General features: G+C 38.8%; 1 protein-coding gene across 1 annotated transcript in view; it reads right to left on the reverse strand.

Moving 5' to 3' along the window:
* The window catches only part of atf6 (activating transcription factor 6), a 34,983-nt gene extending 23,179 nt beyond the window's left edge, over positions 1-11,804 (reverse strand). Inside the window, exons 1-7 of the mRNA XM_053322035.1 lie at positions 11,613-11,804; positions 10,305-10,381; positions 9,763-9,841; positions 9,132-9,229; positions 8,104-8,227; positions 7,637-7,840; positions 5,746-5,915 (exon numbers count right to left, since the gene is read on the reverse strand). Coding sequence (XP_053178010.1) covers positions 5,746-5,915; positions 7,637-7,840; positions 8,104-8,227; positions 9,132-9,229; positions 9,763-9,841; positions 10,305-10,381; positions 11,613-11,712 — 852 coding nt within the window. The 5' untranslated portion in view covers positions 11,713-11,804. The remainder of the gene's footprint in view (positions 1-5,745; positions 5,916-7,636; positions 7,841-8,103; positions 8,228-9,131; positions 9,230-9,762; positions 9,842-10,304; positions 10,382-11,612) is intronic.
* Positions 11,805-15,253: the final 3,449 nt, after the last annotated feature.

Raw genomic sequence — 15,253 nt, forward strand, 5'->3', positions numbered from 1 at the left:
TAGCTGAAAATTGGATCCATTTTCTGTAGTCATCCAGGTGTACCCACAGAAACCACTGCAGGTGATTAGGGGACATTCCACAAATGTTAGATAAATTATTTTTCCTAATTAAAATAGCTCCTTACATACCCAATGCCTTTTTTTCAACTTCCCTGCCAAGCTAAATAGCATGTAACTGTGAGCGTGGAAGTAATCCTCACAAAACAAATAGGAAAAAACGGAGTAGGATTTCTGATTGAGCATGCAGCGGTAGAAGACGCTAGTAAAGGTGACCCTGTAGACTGATATCATATTTTACCTTCGTTCTTGCTCCAGTGAACATTATTCACACTTAACCTGAGTCTTAAACTGTTATCAGCATAGGTTTCATTTTCTTTGCTTGACCACGCGTGGTAAAAAGAGAAAAGATTGGTGCAAGCCAATTTAACATGATGGCTCCCAAGCTGATGATGAAGAAGCTATCCAAAACCCAGCTAGCCATCCTGCTATGAGTATGCTTGGACCCACTACTTCCTAATGACTTGGAAAATGTTTGGGTGGTGATTTTCAACAGTTTTCAACTTTGCTAGAAACATTCTAACCCCTAGTAAAAAGACATTGGAATCCATCACATCAACCATCTATGCGCAAAAGCAGCACATTACAAAGATGGAAATGTCACTCATGTCCCACAATGACAAGACTGTTGAACTAGAGTCCTGTTGCAGATCACTGCAATCAGAGAATGAGAAGCTTTTGGATGAGGTGGTTGAACTGAAACACTGATCCTGATGTTCAAATATGAGAATAATGGGAATCCCTGAGAAGATGGAAGGATCAGACCTCCTGAAAGTTATCACCACTACTGTCGTGAACATTTCTCGATGCTACTTTTATTGTACAGGGCATAGCAACTTGGAAGAGCAACCAAGAATGAAGGGAGTAATAGAGGACCTAGAGCTTTCATCATCCAGCTCCATTATTACCCAAAGAAAGAGCTTGTGATGACCATAAGTTGCCAGCTCTTAACAACATGAAAGACAGTTTCTACAAGAAAAATGTTTGATTCAGCCTGTTTCAACCCGCTCGGCTCAAGGTATAAAATAAGGTCTTTTTTCTCTGACACACCTGATGAGACTGAAGCTTTTTGCAATGGTCACTGGGGTGAGTCAAATCAAGTCATGTCAAATTTATTTATATAGCACATTTCATACAGCAGGCGTAAACTCAATGTGACGTACAATTACATACAGCAGAAGTGAAGGAGTATGAGTGATTATGTCTGTGCATTATGTCATTGATAAACTTCAAATGGTGATCTTTTGGACTTCAGTTCTATTAGACCAGTGATTCTTAACCATAGGGCTGCGGCCCAAGTTTGTAGACTACCCTGTGCCAAACTGTACAATGGACATCAATCAAAGTAATATTGTAATTTAATTTTTCTACTGGTAGATTTTTTAAATACGGATTTGTAATTCAGACACTGTAGGCAGTTAATCAACATAACACCCTCCAATGTATTTTTCTATTTTGTTTAGAGTACACTAGGTTTGGTAATATGCAGTTCACCATGTATGCTTATTGTCATTTCTGATATCTCTCAGTTGGAGAGAAGAGGGTGCACCGGTGGTATAACACTTGTCACCTGCAGTTCCCTCAATTCGTTTGTTCTCTTTTTATGTGAGAAATGTTGGTTTTTGTTTATTACTTTGTAGGTACATTTTTTTCAGTAGTTTTGTTTGCTTCTTTGTGTCAGACTTATAGTCAGTTTGAATTATTTTCTAAACTTGATAAGGAAATGTCCGGGTTTTTTTTACAAAGTATGGCACCAGCCAACTCAGCTCTGATTGGAACTAAGTCTATGGCTCATATATCAGATATCAGGAAATAGGCCAGGTGGCCCTTTAATGATGAATGTATATGGACTAAAAAGTCCAGTAAAACACTGTAGAGTGTTCATTCATATTAAAACCTTAAAAGCAGATATCTTTTTGCAGCAACCCATTTAAAAATAGATGATCAAAAGATACTACATAAACCTCGGATTGGCCAAATATTCCACTCAAAATCTAACAAAAGCAAGAGGTGTAGCAATATTGATCAATAATAGAATGTATTTTACAGCCTCAGATATAAAATCAGACCTGAATAAAAGATACATCTGCGTGACAGGAATCTTATTTCAAATTCGTTTTATTAGTTAACGTTCATGCTCCCAGTAGGGACAATACTGAATTGATTAACAGACTTCTGTCTTGTCTTCCAGATTTAAACACCCATGAACTTATTTTTGGAAGGGATCTGAACTCTGTTCTTGATCCATTACTGGCCCATTCCAATCCCCAAAATGTAATTGTATCGAAAAGTCTCTTTCAGCATTTATGGAGAATAATGCTGACTTGATCTTTGGAAATCATTGAATCCATTATCTAAAAAGTTTTCTTTTTATTCACATGTCCAAGCATGTTCTCATATTGATTGTTGTTATAGATACTTTCTCAGCTCTGTTGTATCAGGGGAATATGTGGCCATAATAAATTCAGATCATGCACAGTTTCAATTAGATATTTCATTCCCTCTTAATATTATGAATTATGGCTGAATTATATCCTGATTCAAAATGTGACTGTTGTCGTGAGCCCCAAGCACATCTCCCTCATATGTATTGGTCATGTCCACAACTGCAATGTTACTTGTCTTAAATGTTTAATAGGTTATCTACTGTCTAACATATACCACTACAACCACACCCACTGCTAGCCATATTATAGTAAGAAGGCTATTGCTATCTGGGATATCTCCAAAAACCACCCTCATTTTCAATCTGGTTGAGTGATGTAATGTTTTTTCTTAGCTTGGAAAAAATAAAATTCTCTCTTAGGGGAGCCATTGATGGTTTCTTCAAGTTATAGAGACCATTTATTGAGTATTTAAATAACCTGTCAACCACTCCTCCAAACTACATGTGTAATCAATCAGTCATTCCTAACCTGATCTATTAAGTATGCTGGTAAACTCTCAGTCTATCCCCTTTACTCTAGTAAAAAAACTATTTAATTCCCTGACAAGACTCAACCTCCCACTTTTCTTTTTCTTTTTTAATGTTGTTTGGTTTTGGTTTGTTTATTTGTTTTTTTTACTTTGTTTTTTTTCTTCACCTTCATTAGTTGTGATGTTATAGTTAAAAGTTAAAAATAAAATATGGTGATATGTAAATGACTATGTTGTACTTGTTCTGCTATCTCCAATAAAAATATTTGTCAAAAAAAGAAGGAAGGAAGAAAAAGACAGAGACGGAGTGAGAACATGTTTCTCAACTCACTAAAAGGTCAGACAAGAGCAACCCATGAGGAACTGGTGAAGCCTGAAACAACAAAGAAGTTGCTGTAAGTCACGACATTTCTCTGACTGTGAAGAAATGGAGGCAATTTAGACTAAAAGAAGAAGAAGCATTTGCAGTTGAAATTTTCACAGTAACAACAAGAAGAAAATCATAAACACAGGGCAACAAACTAGCCTCGGGTCTTTAAAAGAATATCACAGACTCTTCCACCCAAATTCAGACCAGCATGCACTAAAGTGGGGAGGTTTTATTGAGAGACTACAAATTCGTACCATAAACAAAACATCCTATAATTGAATTCTCTCTTTTTAAAAACTTTTAAAACCTCTGGGGCCATCCCTGCAGCAGTTAACAGTACCATATGAGATTCACTCAAATCGTGTGCGTGCACTGTCCCATGCTGTCATTACACAGACCTAAACCAAATGCCAAAAGTCAGGAGTGTGTATGTGTGTGTGTGTGTGTGTGTGTGTGTGTGTGTGTGTGTGCATGTTTGTGTATTCTGTTCAAAGTCGTCCTGACATCACCCTTGAACATAGATGGGCCCACCCTCATCTCATTCACATGAAGAATATCCTTTTACAAACCCATTCACACTGTCTAAAGTACAATTGCGTAACATGTCTATTCTTCCAATGAAACCCCACAAATGCAAATCAAGAGAAGTGGTCAGTAATATTGACCATGTGTGGATTGCTTGTGGCTGCATGAAAAATCAAGTGATTCTATCATAAGGGTTCATGATACACTCTGATGACCAGCTAAATCATTAAACAAGCAACTTAAACAGATACTTCTCCAGCGATTCTGAGATTGTAGAGCAGTTAAACTTATTTGAAAAAATAGAATAATAGAATAATTATGGATTGATTAAGGAAAAATACATATTGAGTCAGTTGTAACACCTGAAAACTAAATCTAGAAATTTAGAGTGTGTGGGAAGCAACTTAGCAAACAAACAGGTAAGTAAACAGTTAGTTAAAAGTAATGGATAAATTGTGGATACAATTTTCTAAGGGTAATGGATGAATTGTTGAAATAGCTACAAGTAACTGATTAACAGTTTAAACAGCTTAAAGTAATGAATACATTGTCACAATAGCTCAATTTAAATGACTTAAAATTAAAACTGTTATTAGTAGAAGGGTCATTTGCATCTTTACACACTGGAATGGTCCATGCAGTGTAACAACTTCTTTCTTCAGTGTGGAAATATACATTCATCATCATAAATAATGGGTATAAACTTCCTTCAACTGCCTTCAACACTTTCTTTTTATATTTTACCCAGAAATTAAAGTTAATGGCTTGTGAAATAAATACATTTAAAAAAACATAAAAATGTCAAGATGAGAACGTTTATGTTGGACAGGATCCAGTCCAAGTGTGAACATGGTAACCACAACATAATAATTACATAGGGGGCAAGTGCATGCACGCCCATGCACACACTCATAAGCAAGCAGTTTCATGCAAGTGTGAACACGCAGTCCTTGAATGTCCACAAACACAAACACAAATCTTTAAAGTGCTATTCCTTCATTTGTTCCTATGAAGAGATTTCATTCTATACATTTCTTGAGCACATTCTTAGTTATGCGGCAAATTAAAGAGTATGACCTTCAGAAGAGCCTGTGAGCCAAACATCCTGCAGATTTGAGAGAGAGAAATAAAGGGAGAGATAGACTCATCCACTGAGAGCAGACCTATTGCTATGATAGCAATCAAGGTTACATCAATTTTGCTTCTAAAATACACAGACACAAAGTGTTTGACAAAGATGTCAGACTTTTTTCATTTGACATTTTGTTTGGGCAATTCATTATCTTTAAATCAGTTATCTCAGTCCACAGGGCTTGGAAACATGATGCTACATAATTTCACAAGTACTCATACTTAATCTTGAACTCATAGTCAACTACCTCTCAATTTCTTAACATATAGTTAAACACTTGGCGAGAGAAAAAGAAATAGAGTTGATTGGACAGAGTTTTGGATCTGACCAATCAAGGCTAATAGAGTGGCCTGAAAACAGTTTGGTCATATCAACGGTCATATCTGACTGACAACATACACAGAAAAGCCTAAATGGCCATATCTATATTATGCAATCATCTAGAATGACACAAAACATAAGTGATATCGAGTTGGAGAGTGCAGAAGAAAGATTAAATCATCCATGCTTGTGAAAATGGAATATCTACCAAGGATAGTAGTAAAGGCCAACCAATTCTTTCAAACACATTTCCTGTATCAAGGGTGTACATTTCAAACTTCTTGACTGAGACCAGTGTCACTACATCTGCTCTTCAACCACTACACCCCTTAGTGTACTTACCTGATCAATAACAATACTCTTCAACAATGTAACAACTCTAATGTGAGAAGTCTTAACTGACAAGAGTGTGAACAGGACTTACATCATCATCTGAGGAAGGGGATCGAAGTGTGACGGAGACCACTGACGGAGCAGGGACAGGGACAGGCCTGTCTTGGCTCAGAGTTGGCATGGTGACCACATTGCCAGTAACAGCCTGTGCTGTCTGGATCTGTAGCACCTGGTTTGGCTGAGACAGCACGATGGGACAACCTGAGAAAGAGACACATAGACACTGTCAAATTACAGGGCTTAGCTCTACTATAATCATATTTTTACTGTATGATTAACACTGATTTACACTGAGTGTGATTATGTATTTCTCTTGGGTTGTTCTTGTGTCTGTGTGCATATTCTGATACCACACTCTGTCTGGCCATTTATTACAAAAAGTATAATATTATGCTAGCTGGAAACCTTATCAGTCTTCTGTTAAAAAGCGTCCTGCTGCAGATGGCACTGTCCAACTCCTAGAAACCCCCGCACCTCTGGTGACCTGCATTAACCCCTCAGCTTTAACGGGGCTCACTGTGTTTAAAGTACAGGTGGAAAGGATGTTTACTATCTTGACCTGTGGTCTTAAACTTCCACATTCCTAACTGAGTTTTTATGTGCATAAGCACACATAAACATGCACGTGTGCCCATATTTTAAACTGATTATGGCCTGAATGAGACAGAAACTAGAAAAGTTAAAAAAACAACCCAAAAATATAATATGGTCCATGTTTATAAGTGTCCAGCTAATGTAGGAGGCACCCCCGCAGTGCAGCCAACTTGTCCACTATTACTGTGCCTGGAACCATTCTTCAAACTGACCCAAACAACCTTCATCTCTAATACTAAACAGCCTGTCAGTGCTAATCGTGTAGAAGTGTTAGCCAGTCCTGCTAATGAATGTTAGTGTTGCCAACGCTCTGTCTTGTGCCCAAGCTTACCATCTGTAAGAGGAATTCAGAGGGATGAAAGTCAAAAGAAATTAAAAGCCTTGAGGATTCTCAGCCTGTTTGTTTTATGGAAACACATGACTGCTCAGGTCAGACTACAAAAGGTGAACTAATCAGTTATCTCTAATGTCTTTCTTCTATTTGCCTGATGCACAGGGCTCACCCCTCAGCTGTGAATATGTATATGTGAGAGCATATTAAACAAAATGGACTCATAACAGAGGACAGGCTTAACTAGGACTTCCATTCTAAGTCCTAAACTTAGATATCTTGGTCGTAGCCATCTGCCATCTTGGCTATTACCAGGCATAGAGCAGAGCCAAGTTCAAATTCAAGTCGAGAGAGGTCAGATACTCCACCCACTGGTGTCCCAGGCAATGACATAAGTATTTAGATTGGCCTGGATGCTGCTGATGTAACACACATTGAGGACCAGATTGGTAAACCAGGAAGGCCAAACCACAAAACAACAGCGATAATGACTTTTATGCACACGCACACGCACACCCCAGAGTCCATAAATAGTCTTACATGCGGGTTGTAAAACAAACTTGCTTGATTGTATATATATTTGATGGCTGATTCCCACAGTTGGACATTTTCTCAACTGTAACCTCATTTTGGGAGTATTTTGTTTATACAAAGGAACCATTTAACATTTTAATGACTATAATGCTTATTATAATTTGACCACCAAGCAGAGGCAGTGAGGGATGACGGTTCACAATGAGCAAAAAATAAGGTTAAAGCGCCATCTGCTGACTAAGACATACATTTCTATCTAAGCAAAAAAGGAAGTACAATTCACCTAAGAGATCAGACACTAATAATAATCCTTTCTGAATTTGAATAAAATACAAACCACTTGCAGTAAAGAACATCCCACTGACTGTGGTTTCTGATATGCAAATATGTCCAACGCACTGGTCTGATGCAATACAGTGTGATGTGAGGCAATTTTTCAATGTGTTGTAGTGTGAGCTCTGACCTGGAGGGGGCGCTGGCTGGATATTGATGGGAGCTGGTTTGACAACAGGCAGCACAGTGGTCTGCAGGGGCTGGATGATGATTGTCTTAGTCTGCAGGGGAGCTGCTGCGTGAGCCAAGGGCACAGCTGTAATCAACGGTTTGGGCTGGATGGAAACCTTTGGGCCGAACTGAATCGGTCTCTTGACTTGCTGCGCTGGTTTTGCTGTTGTGTGTGTCAGGGGACATAGATGGGAGGAGTGAAATAAGAGAGAAGGATTTTATGGTAAATACACAGAAGGCTGACTCTGAGCTCATACATTTACTGTCAATAAATAGACCCCTGTATGTTCTAATAAGAGTAATTTAAGTAATGAGAGTATTTCTGCAAACCCAGAATGTGACACAAAATTTCCCCCATTTTTCAGACAAAGACTGCAAATATAGCAGCTGAATGAGCAGAATGTGTGGTGGTGGAGACAGCATTACCTCGTGTGGTCTGGTTGGTCCTCTTTGAAGCTTTTTTAGATGGGGGCGCAATTTCAGAAAGGCCACTGGACTCTGAGCAGACTGAAACAGGAGAGGGCTGGAATTGTGGAGAGAAGGCTTCATCCTGGATGGGGAAGCAGAGAAGACTTCAGTATCTAGTGAAACCTCTTATTTTAGATACCAGCAGTAAATAACATTTTGGGGATGCACTGATCTCAGTGACTACAAAGCAACTGACTCTTAAAAAAATGTGAAGTCCCACGCTGTGTCGTGATTGCAAAACAGCTATTGTTATTGTTATCCTAACAGGGTACCAATGAACACAATAACTAAGAGCAGCTTTAGACTCACAGGAATATGTTTGCCTGCGGTTGTATCCGTCATCAACAAACACAGTAGAGAAAAAATATCTGATTAAATGTGTTTGTTGTCCTTGTTGGCAAAGGTGAGGGAGTCAAATTTTCCGAAGGCCACTCACTTTTTTGGAACAAGTACTTTCTGTGCAGCGAGACACAACAGAATAAACATGGATCCAATGTCCTTGTCGATAATCAAAGACTCAAGTACACAAATGTGTCCTTGGACTCAGGCAGGGTGATTCAGTTAGCAGACAAATCTGTTCAGTTGGTGTTGGGGCCAGACAAAGATGTAACCCATGTCCTTGTTTTGACACACTGTGAAAACATCTGCCTGCTAAATTATGCTAATGTGGCTGAAGTTGTCAGCACCTTTTTTTAAAGAGGAGGCGGGGCACCGCTCATAAGGACAGCAAATCATTAATTTGACAAGGTGTTTAAGGCTTTTGTTAATAAGTGTCTCAAGTGAGGAAGTGCACATATGTATACAGTATGCATGCTTCTATCCACTGAGCAGCTGTCAATGTTTTGGGCACCATCTGGACATGGCTTTCATGTGTTTAAACTGCACACCGAAATGTGCACATATGTAAATACACAAGACCAACAACAAAAAGTTACAAAAAATTTGCATTGTAAATAAAAGTCAAAGAGTTGAAGACAGGGACTTACTTGTATGGAGTATGGGGACAGGGCTTCCACAGAGCCAGGAGAGGGGACAGAGCTCAGAGTGTGGGCAGGTGAGAGAGAGTCCACACTCACCTCACCATCTGGAGGCACAAGGACAAAGACAGAGAAAAAATGTGTCATATACAGTATGTGGAATGGGCTTGTGACGCTAATGTGATACTGCATATTTCTACAAATGACCTCAGGACAAACAGGCTTTTACATCCCCTACCTCCTCAAGCTACAGTGACCAATCCATACATTCATTTTATAATAGGATGAACCTGCTTTCTTTGCATTTCAATCATAGCCGTGCAAGAGTTAAGTAAACAAATGCAAGACATTCTGGTTTATTCTGTCACAATCTCCCTTCTTTATAAAAAATAATAGGACCCCTAGCAAACTTTCTTGATGGGAATAGTTAAAATAACACTAATCTAATAATTTCTCATCAAAAATGACTTTAATTCTACATTTAAAGCGACATGATGCAAAAACAACAAAAACTATTCTATCTACATCATTTTATTGCACAAATGCACATCACTACAGTTTTACCAGAGTCAGTAGATAAAATGCTAGACTCTCATTCCCTCATTTCTTTCTGTAAAATGAAACATCTGCGTCGCAGTACCTGTGCAGGTGCTGCTTGTGTCCACTTCATTCCATGGTGGTATGTCAATATCAAAGTCCAGGTCTGGGCCCTCACTGGCCTGAGAAGCAGAATACACACTTTTTAATTAATGGATCTCATCAGGATGCATATTGAAAATAAATGTAAATGTATGATTGACAGTGTGAGAAATGGGCCAATAGTTTTTGTTTATGAGCCGTGCAGTTCTGTCAAGTGTGGGAAACCAGCTGTTATATCATGTGAGTGGGAAACACCAATTGTTCTTAAAGCATTCAGTAAAACTCTTGTAAAAGTTCCTGTTATTGCCACATTATGCCTGACACCAGCACATTGTGTTGAACATGTCTTGTTTATGTGTGTGTGGGGGGGGGGGGGGCTGTTTCTGTATCACGTGACTTCACATAACATACAGCACAGCCATTATTATGCACCTGCTTCTCTAGCTTACATTTGTCTTCATTCAGTGTCAGTCGTCTGTTTTTCAGGTTAGACCACTGTAGTTGATATTACACATTTGCATATTGACACGTTGAGTTACTCACATAGCCAGCATTCTCCAGGGCATCTAGCAGCTCATCTGCATCTCCCAGGTTGTCCAGCTCATCAAAAAGGCTAATGTCTGTGTAGTGAAATGAAAGGCATATGCACAGTGCACAGAGAGATTGGATGTTGTCAAGAGTAAATATGGAACAACTAAGAAAACTGAAACAAACATTTTAAAAAAATTGTACAAGAAAGCTTTTAGTTAAATGTTTTTTTTAATTGAAACTTTAATAGAAACAGATATTTTTTTTGTACGCAAGTAGATAGCAGTGTCTCGGTAGGCTGTTTAATGTCTACTTTTGGTTTCTACCATAAACCAAAATGCATATAAACACGATCCATTGAAATTTTTAGCAAACGTCATGAAGAACAAACTATGACAGTTAAAGTAAGAGGAAACTGATGGAACAACAACCAACAAGACTTCACTGAAAAGATGATGTGTAGTTTACGGTCAGACACTGTTCCTGTACTACGAATCTTTCGTCCTTTTTGGTCGCTATAAGCCCCGGTACCGTAACAGCGCGACTAGACGCGCATCAAAAACGAAGCGGGGACTGTCTTGATCGGGTTTGCAATGACGGCTCATTTGATTGTAGAATTAATCTCGTCTGACAAGAGCCTGTGTTGTTTTATTAAGATATCATAGGCCCATGTTAAATGGACTGTACTTATGTTACCAGCATTAAATGTAGTGTCAAATTAGAGCATCATTTGTTACGTAAGTAAGGGAAGAATAGCATCCAACTAGCATATTTTGGATCTTGATATGGCATTGTTGTATTTTATTTCTAATTAATGTTGGACAGTGAACTTGTGAAATGTTGTCTAATAGTGTATTAGGATCTCCTAATTGGTTTCTAATATAATTGTGGATCATAACCATTAGTGCCTTAGTATTGTAGTCTATATTTCGGGTCTAATATGCAGTTTCTAATTATAGCATAATCTGGGTGTATAGTGTCTAATAACGGCAATGCTGTGTTTGTTTGTTGTTTCATAATGAACATTTTGTGTCTATTGTTTGTCAAATTTGATACAAAGCAAGGCTTATTACATCTTATTGATGTGACATTACCGTAAATTACAGTGCGGCTCAGATAGCTAATGCTAACATTAACTTGCTTTCTAAAGCGTAGGATACACAAGTACCATATCGACCTCAGACGTAAATTACGTAGCGTTACAACTGATTTTCAAACAGCAGACTTGTTGAAAGTTTTAATCTACGGAGAAGCCTATTTGTTAGTCATGAGCTGCCTCTGCCTCTCGGAGTGGTTCTTTCCAGAAAGTGAACGTCAACTTACCCCACTCGCCTCCCTGATCGATGGCGATGATGCCTGTTTCACTGTCCATCACAGAGTAATGTTGATGATTTCCAAGATTTAGCGTTAAGTCGGATGACATCCTCCTTTAAATTCATTAGTAAATTGTCTCAGAGTAACAAGTGATGCAATTGTTTTGAACGAATCGTCCTGTTTGACGCATAAGTAGATACACGTCTGACTTAAGCGTAAATCTACGGGTATCATCGAAGGACAAATGTGTGAAACAGCGAGAGCAGGGGCTATGGTGGAAACGTGCTGTTGAACTGGTGTTGCTTAACCAGGCCACAGGGCGGCATGACGGTACTGCATGATCAGAGAAAAGGTTAGTAGGCCTATGCTCTGTGAAGTTGGTGTCTTGTAACTGAGTCTCATGGCAGAACAGGGAAGAAGTGAAGTGACGCTGCTAAAAGTAACATTTCAAGGGCTGACTTTGGGTTTATGCCCCAATAGTAGAGAGCGACTAAGTATATTTCCAACTGTTGGCTACTTTGAGTACAATTATTAATTTCTTGTACTTACTTGAGCATTGATGCTACTTCCACTCCACAACATTTCAGAGGGAAATATTGTATTTTCAACTCCACTAGGGCCTACATTTATCTGACAACCTTTTTTTGTTTTTAAAGTCTTGTAAAAAGCAGTGTGTGTAGTCAGTGTCTCATTTCAAATGTCTATGAATTGTAGATAGTTCCACCAAATATAGATTTTTCTCCAGCAGCACTTGTAGTATACAGAGTAAACTTTAATGTTAGACCAATGTGTTTTCGGCTTGTGGCCTTCATCAGGGTTTTGACCCCCTTAGACTTTTTTCCCTTCTCCAAGCACTTTGGAAGTAGTGAAGTTGTGCCAGAAAAATTCTACTGTCCCTCTAAACTTGTTCAAATTCCAATATTTCACCAAAAATCAAAGATTAATGAAAAAGTCCAAAAACTGAAAATATTTGTGAATCAGAGGTTAGTTTGGGACCCAAACCTCTAGGTTGGGTTTAATATACTGATATGATAATATATTAGTCCGTCAGTCGGATACTGAAGTAAAGTATCTGAGTATGAATTCCATCATTGCTAAGCCCACATGAAGGATTATAAGGCTGAGCGTGAAGGTCAATATTTTCATACAAGTCCAGTGCAAGGAAACAGCTACAAATTACTGTCTTCAAGGTCAACAATAAATGGATGCTGTACATGAACAAAGTGTCCTGAAAGTGCTATGGATGAAACCTCTATCTCCATGACAACTTGATGATGACCATGGTTGGAAATCTCTGGAAAAAGCAGGTAAGTGGGCCTTGATTTGGTGATGTCAAATTCAAAAATATATTTCAGAAAAACACACATCGTCTATCACAATACAGACTCAACTAGCCTTCACTGCACTACAGTCTTTCCCATGAAACTCTCCATTGGTTTGAAGTTGTTTAGATTTCACTACTATCATTGGGGGCTTCATCGGGTTTGGAGTTCCAGGTATTTAAACCTCTTTGGGTCATTCACACCCTCATGTCACATGAGTCATTAAGGCTTCATGGCAGTCATGTGGGGGTTGTTAAAGTCACATGAATCAAGGTGTGAATTAGTGTTAAACCACCTGGAAAATGGTGTCATGGAGGCGATTTAGGCATCTAATAGCCTAAATTACTTATCCTCTTAATATAATGTCAGTGGGCCAGCCAGTCTCTTTTGACCATTTAAATCACACAAAATTTCAACTGGTTTTTCTCATATGTTGTTAATTTGTGAATGGCTCAGCTTGATTAGTTGATCTCACTATGGGCATACAAAGCATTGATATGTGACAAATTAATAAATAAACTTCTGCATGTTTCTAATGTAGTGAAAGCTCAGTTTCAGTCCGCCTGGTAAAGACAGTTTGGTTGACTGCTGTCTTTTCAGTTCAACAGCAGCTAAGGCGCTGGAAGGACAGATGGATCTGAGGACAGTGACAGTACTGGCTGGGGTGGTGTGGACTGTACGGATGGATGTTTCCGTACAGCTTATGTGCTGCTGTCGTGTCACTTCTGGTGAGAACTGTACTTTAGTGTCACGACAGGGAGCGCAAGCATCTTTGAACCCCTTTAAGCCTATATAGAGCCTTTTATAGAACCTATGTTCTGTAAGTGCAAAAGCAGAAAAAAGATAGAGGATATCATAGACGCAAACAAGACAATTTGAAAATGAAATAATTAAAAACAGTTGTATAATATTTTCTGTGGCTTTGTTGCAGCTTTGTCAAGTCTGAGAAAATTACTACAAAGTCTGCCTTATAAACTAGGTGTGTGGTGTCTGAAAAAATGGGCATTTAGCAGGCTATACAGAGGGCCTAATAAAAAACATTGTAGATTGGCATTATGGGATGTGTAGAGTGAGGGGGTTTTGGATCTGAAAGTGAGGATATCTTTGCCTCTGTTGCATAAATTTGGAAAATGTATTAAAATCTGTCTCTCACAAGTACGCCAACTTTAAGTGCAACATTAAATAGCTGGAGGGCCCCTTTATATACAGACCATCACATGTGACAATCATCAAAACAAAGCTTTCTTTTCTATTTTTGATGTTTTTTGACACTGCCTTGATTGATGTAATTAGTACGTGAATCATCTGAATCAGTATATGCAAATGTCAGTGCACCTATAATTTGATCTAGTCCTAGGGGTGCCTGCCCACACACAACCAAATGGATTTGAACAACTATGACTCACGGTCACATGCATAGCTCCTGCATGTTGTGTATACACTGTACACAAGGAAAACACAGCAATGACAAATATTACACATTTGGACCAAAGCTAGTTAGCTCCAAGTTGCATGCATTTGGTGAGAGGCTTTAGGCCCTGATCTGATCCTGTCAGATAAACATGTATGTTGGCTTCCGTAACAGAAGAGGTCAGGTCTTACAAAGTATATTCTTAGACTATGTGATTCTTAAATGGCACAGGCACAGTAGTAAGTGACATTGTGTACAAAAAATAAGTAGCAGGTGTACACTTGGCTTAATCCTTTGTGGGCATTTCAGGCCGTAGTGAGATTAACCTGGGGTGGTCTGGTTTATTCCCTGCTGGACTGGTTCAGCTGCATTCTGAAGTAGCAAGCCCCCAGTCTGTTCCAACTTATTACAGCGAGGCAAAGACTAACACAGTGGTCAACCATCTGCCAAAAGTCTGCAGTCCACCTTTAATATCAAATCCAATCAGCTTACATAAACAATGTTATTTCATGAAACCGCCAAATCCAGTTTATTGTTTATATTTGGAAAGACTCTTTATTGGCAAAGTGACGATGGGCCTATGCATCTTCTTGGAATCTACAGTTCTTTACCTGAAAATCAAAGTGTAAAAATACTCTTCATTGATATAAACCATATGTCTGCATGTATGACGTGTCCTCATGGTAATGTTAATGTAAACATGCGTGATTGGAGTGGTGTGGTAATGGCATAGATGATGCTTTAGTCTGTGAGCAGTTCAGGGCTCATCATATTGATTGTGTGTAAAGCCCCTCAGACCCAGACACAGACAGCAGATTAACAGGTTGACCTGATGCGTTGGCAGTGAGGTTTTACAGAACATTTGTGTAAAATGGATTAGCAGCTTTGGTCACATTGCCTCTGCTGGTGGAGCTGCT

The sequence above is a fragment of the Scomber japonicus genome, chromosome 7 (assembly GCF_027409825.1).
Source record: "Scomber japonicus isolate fScoJap1 chromosome 7, fScoJap1.pri, whole genome shotgun sequence".
Classification (NCBI taxonomy): domain Eukaryota; kingdom Metazoa; phylum Chordata; class Actinopteri; order Scombriformes; family Scombridae; genus Scomber; species Scomber japonicus.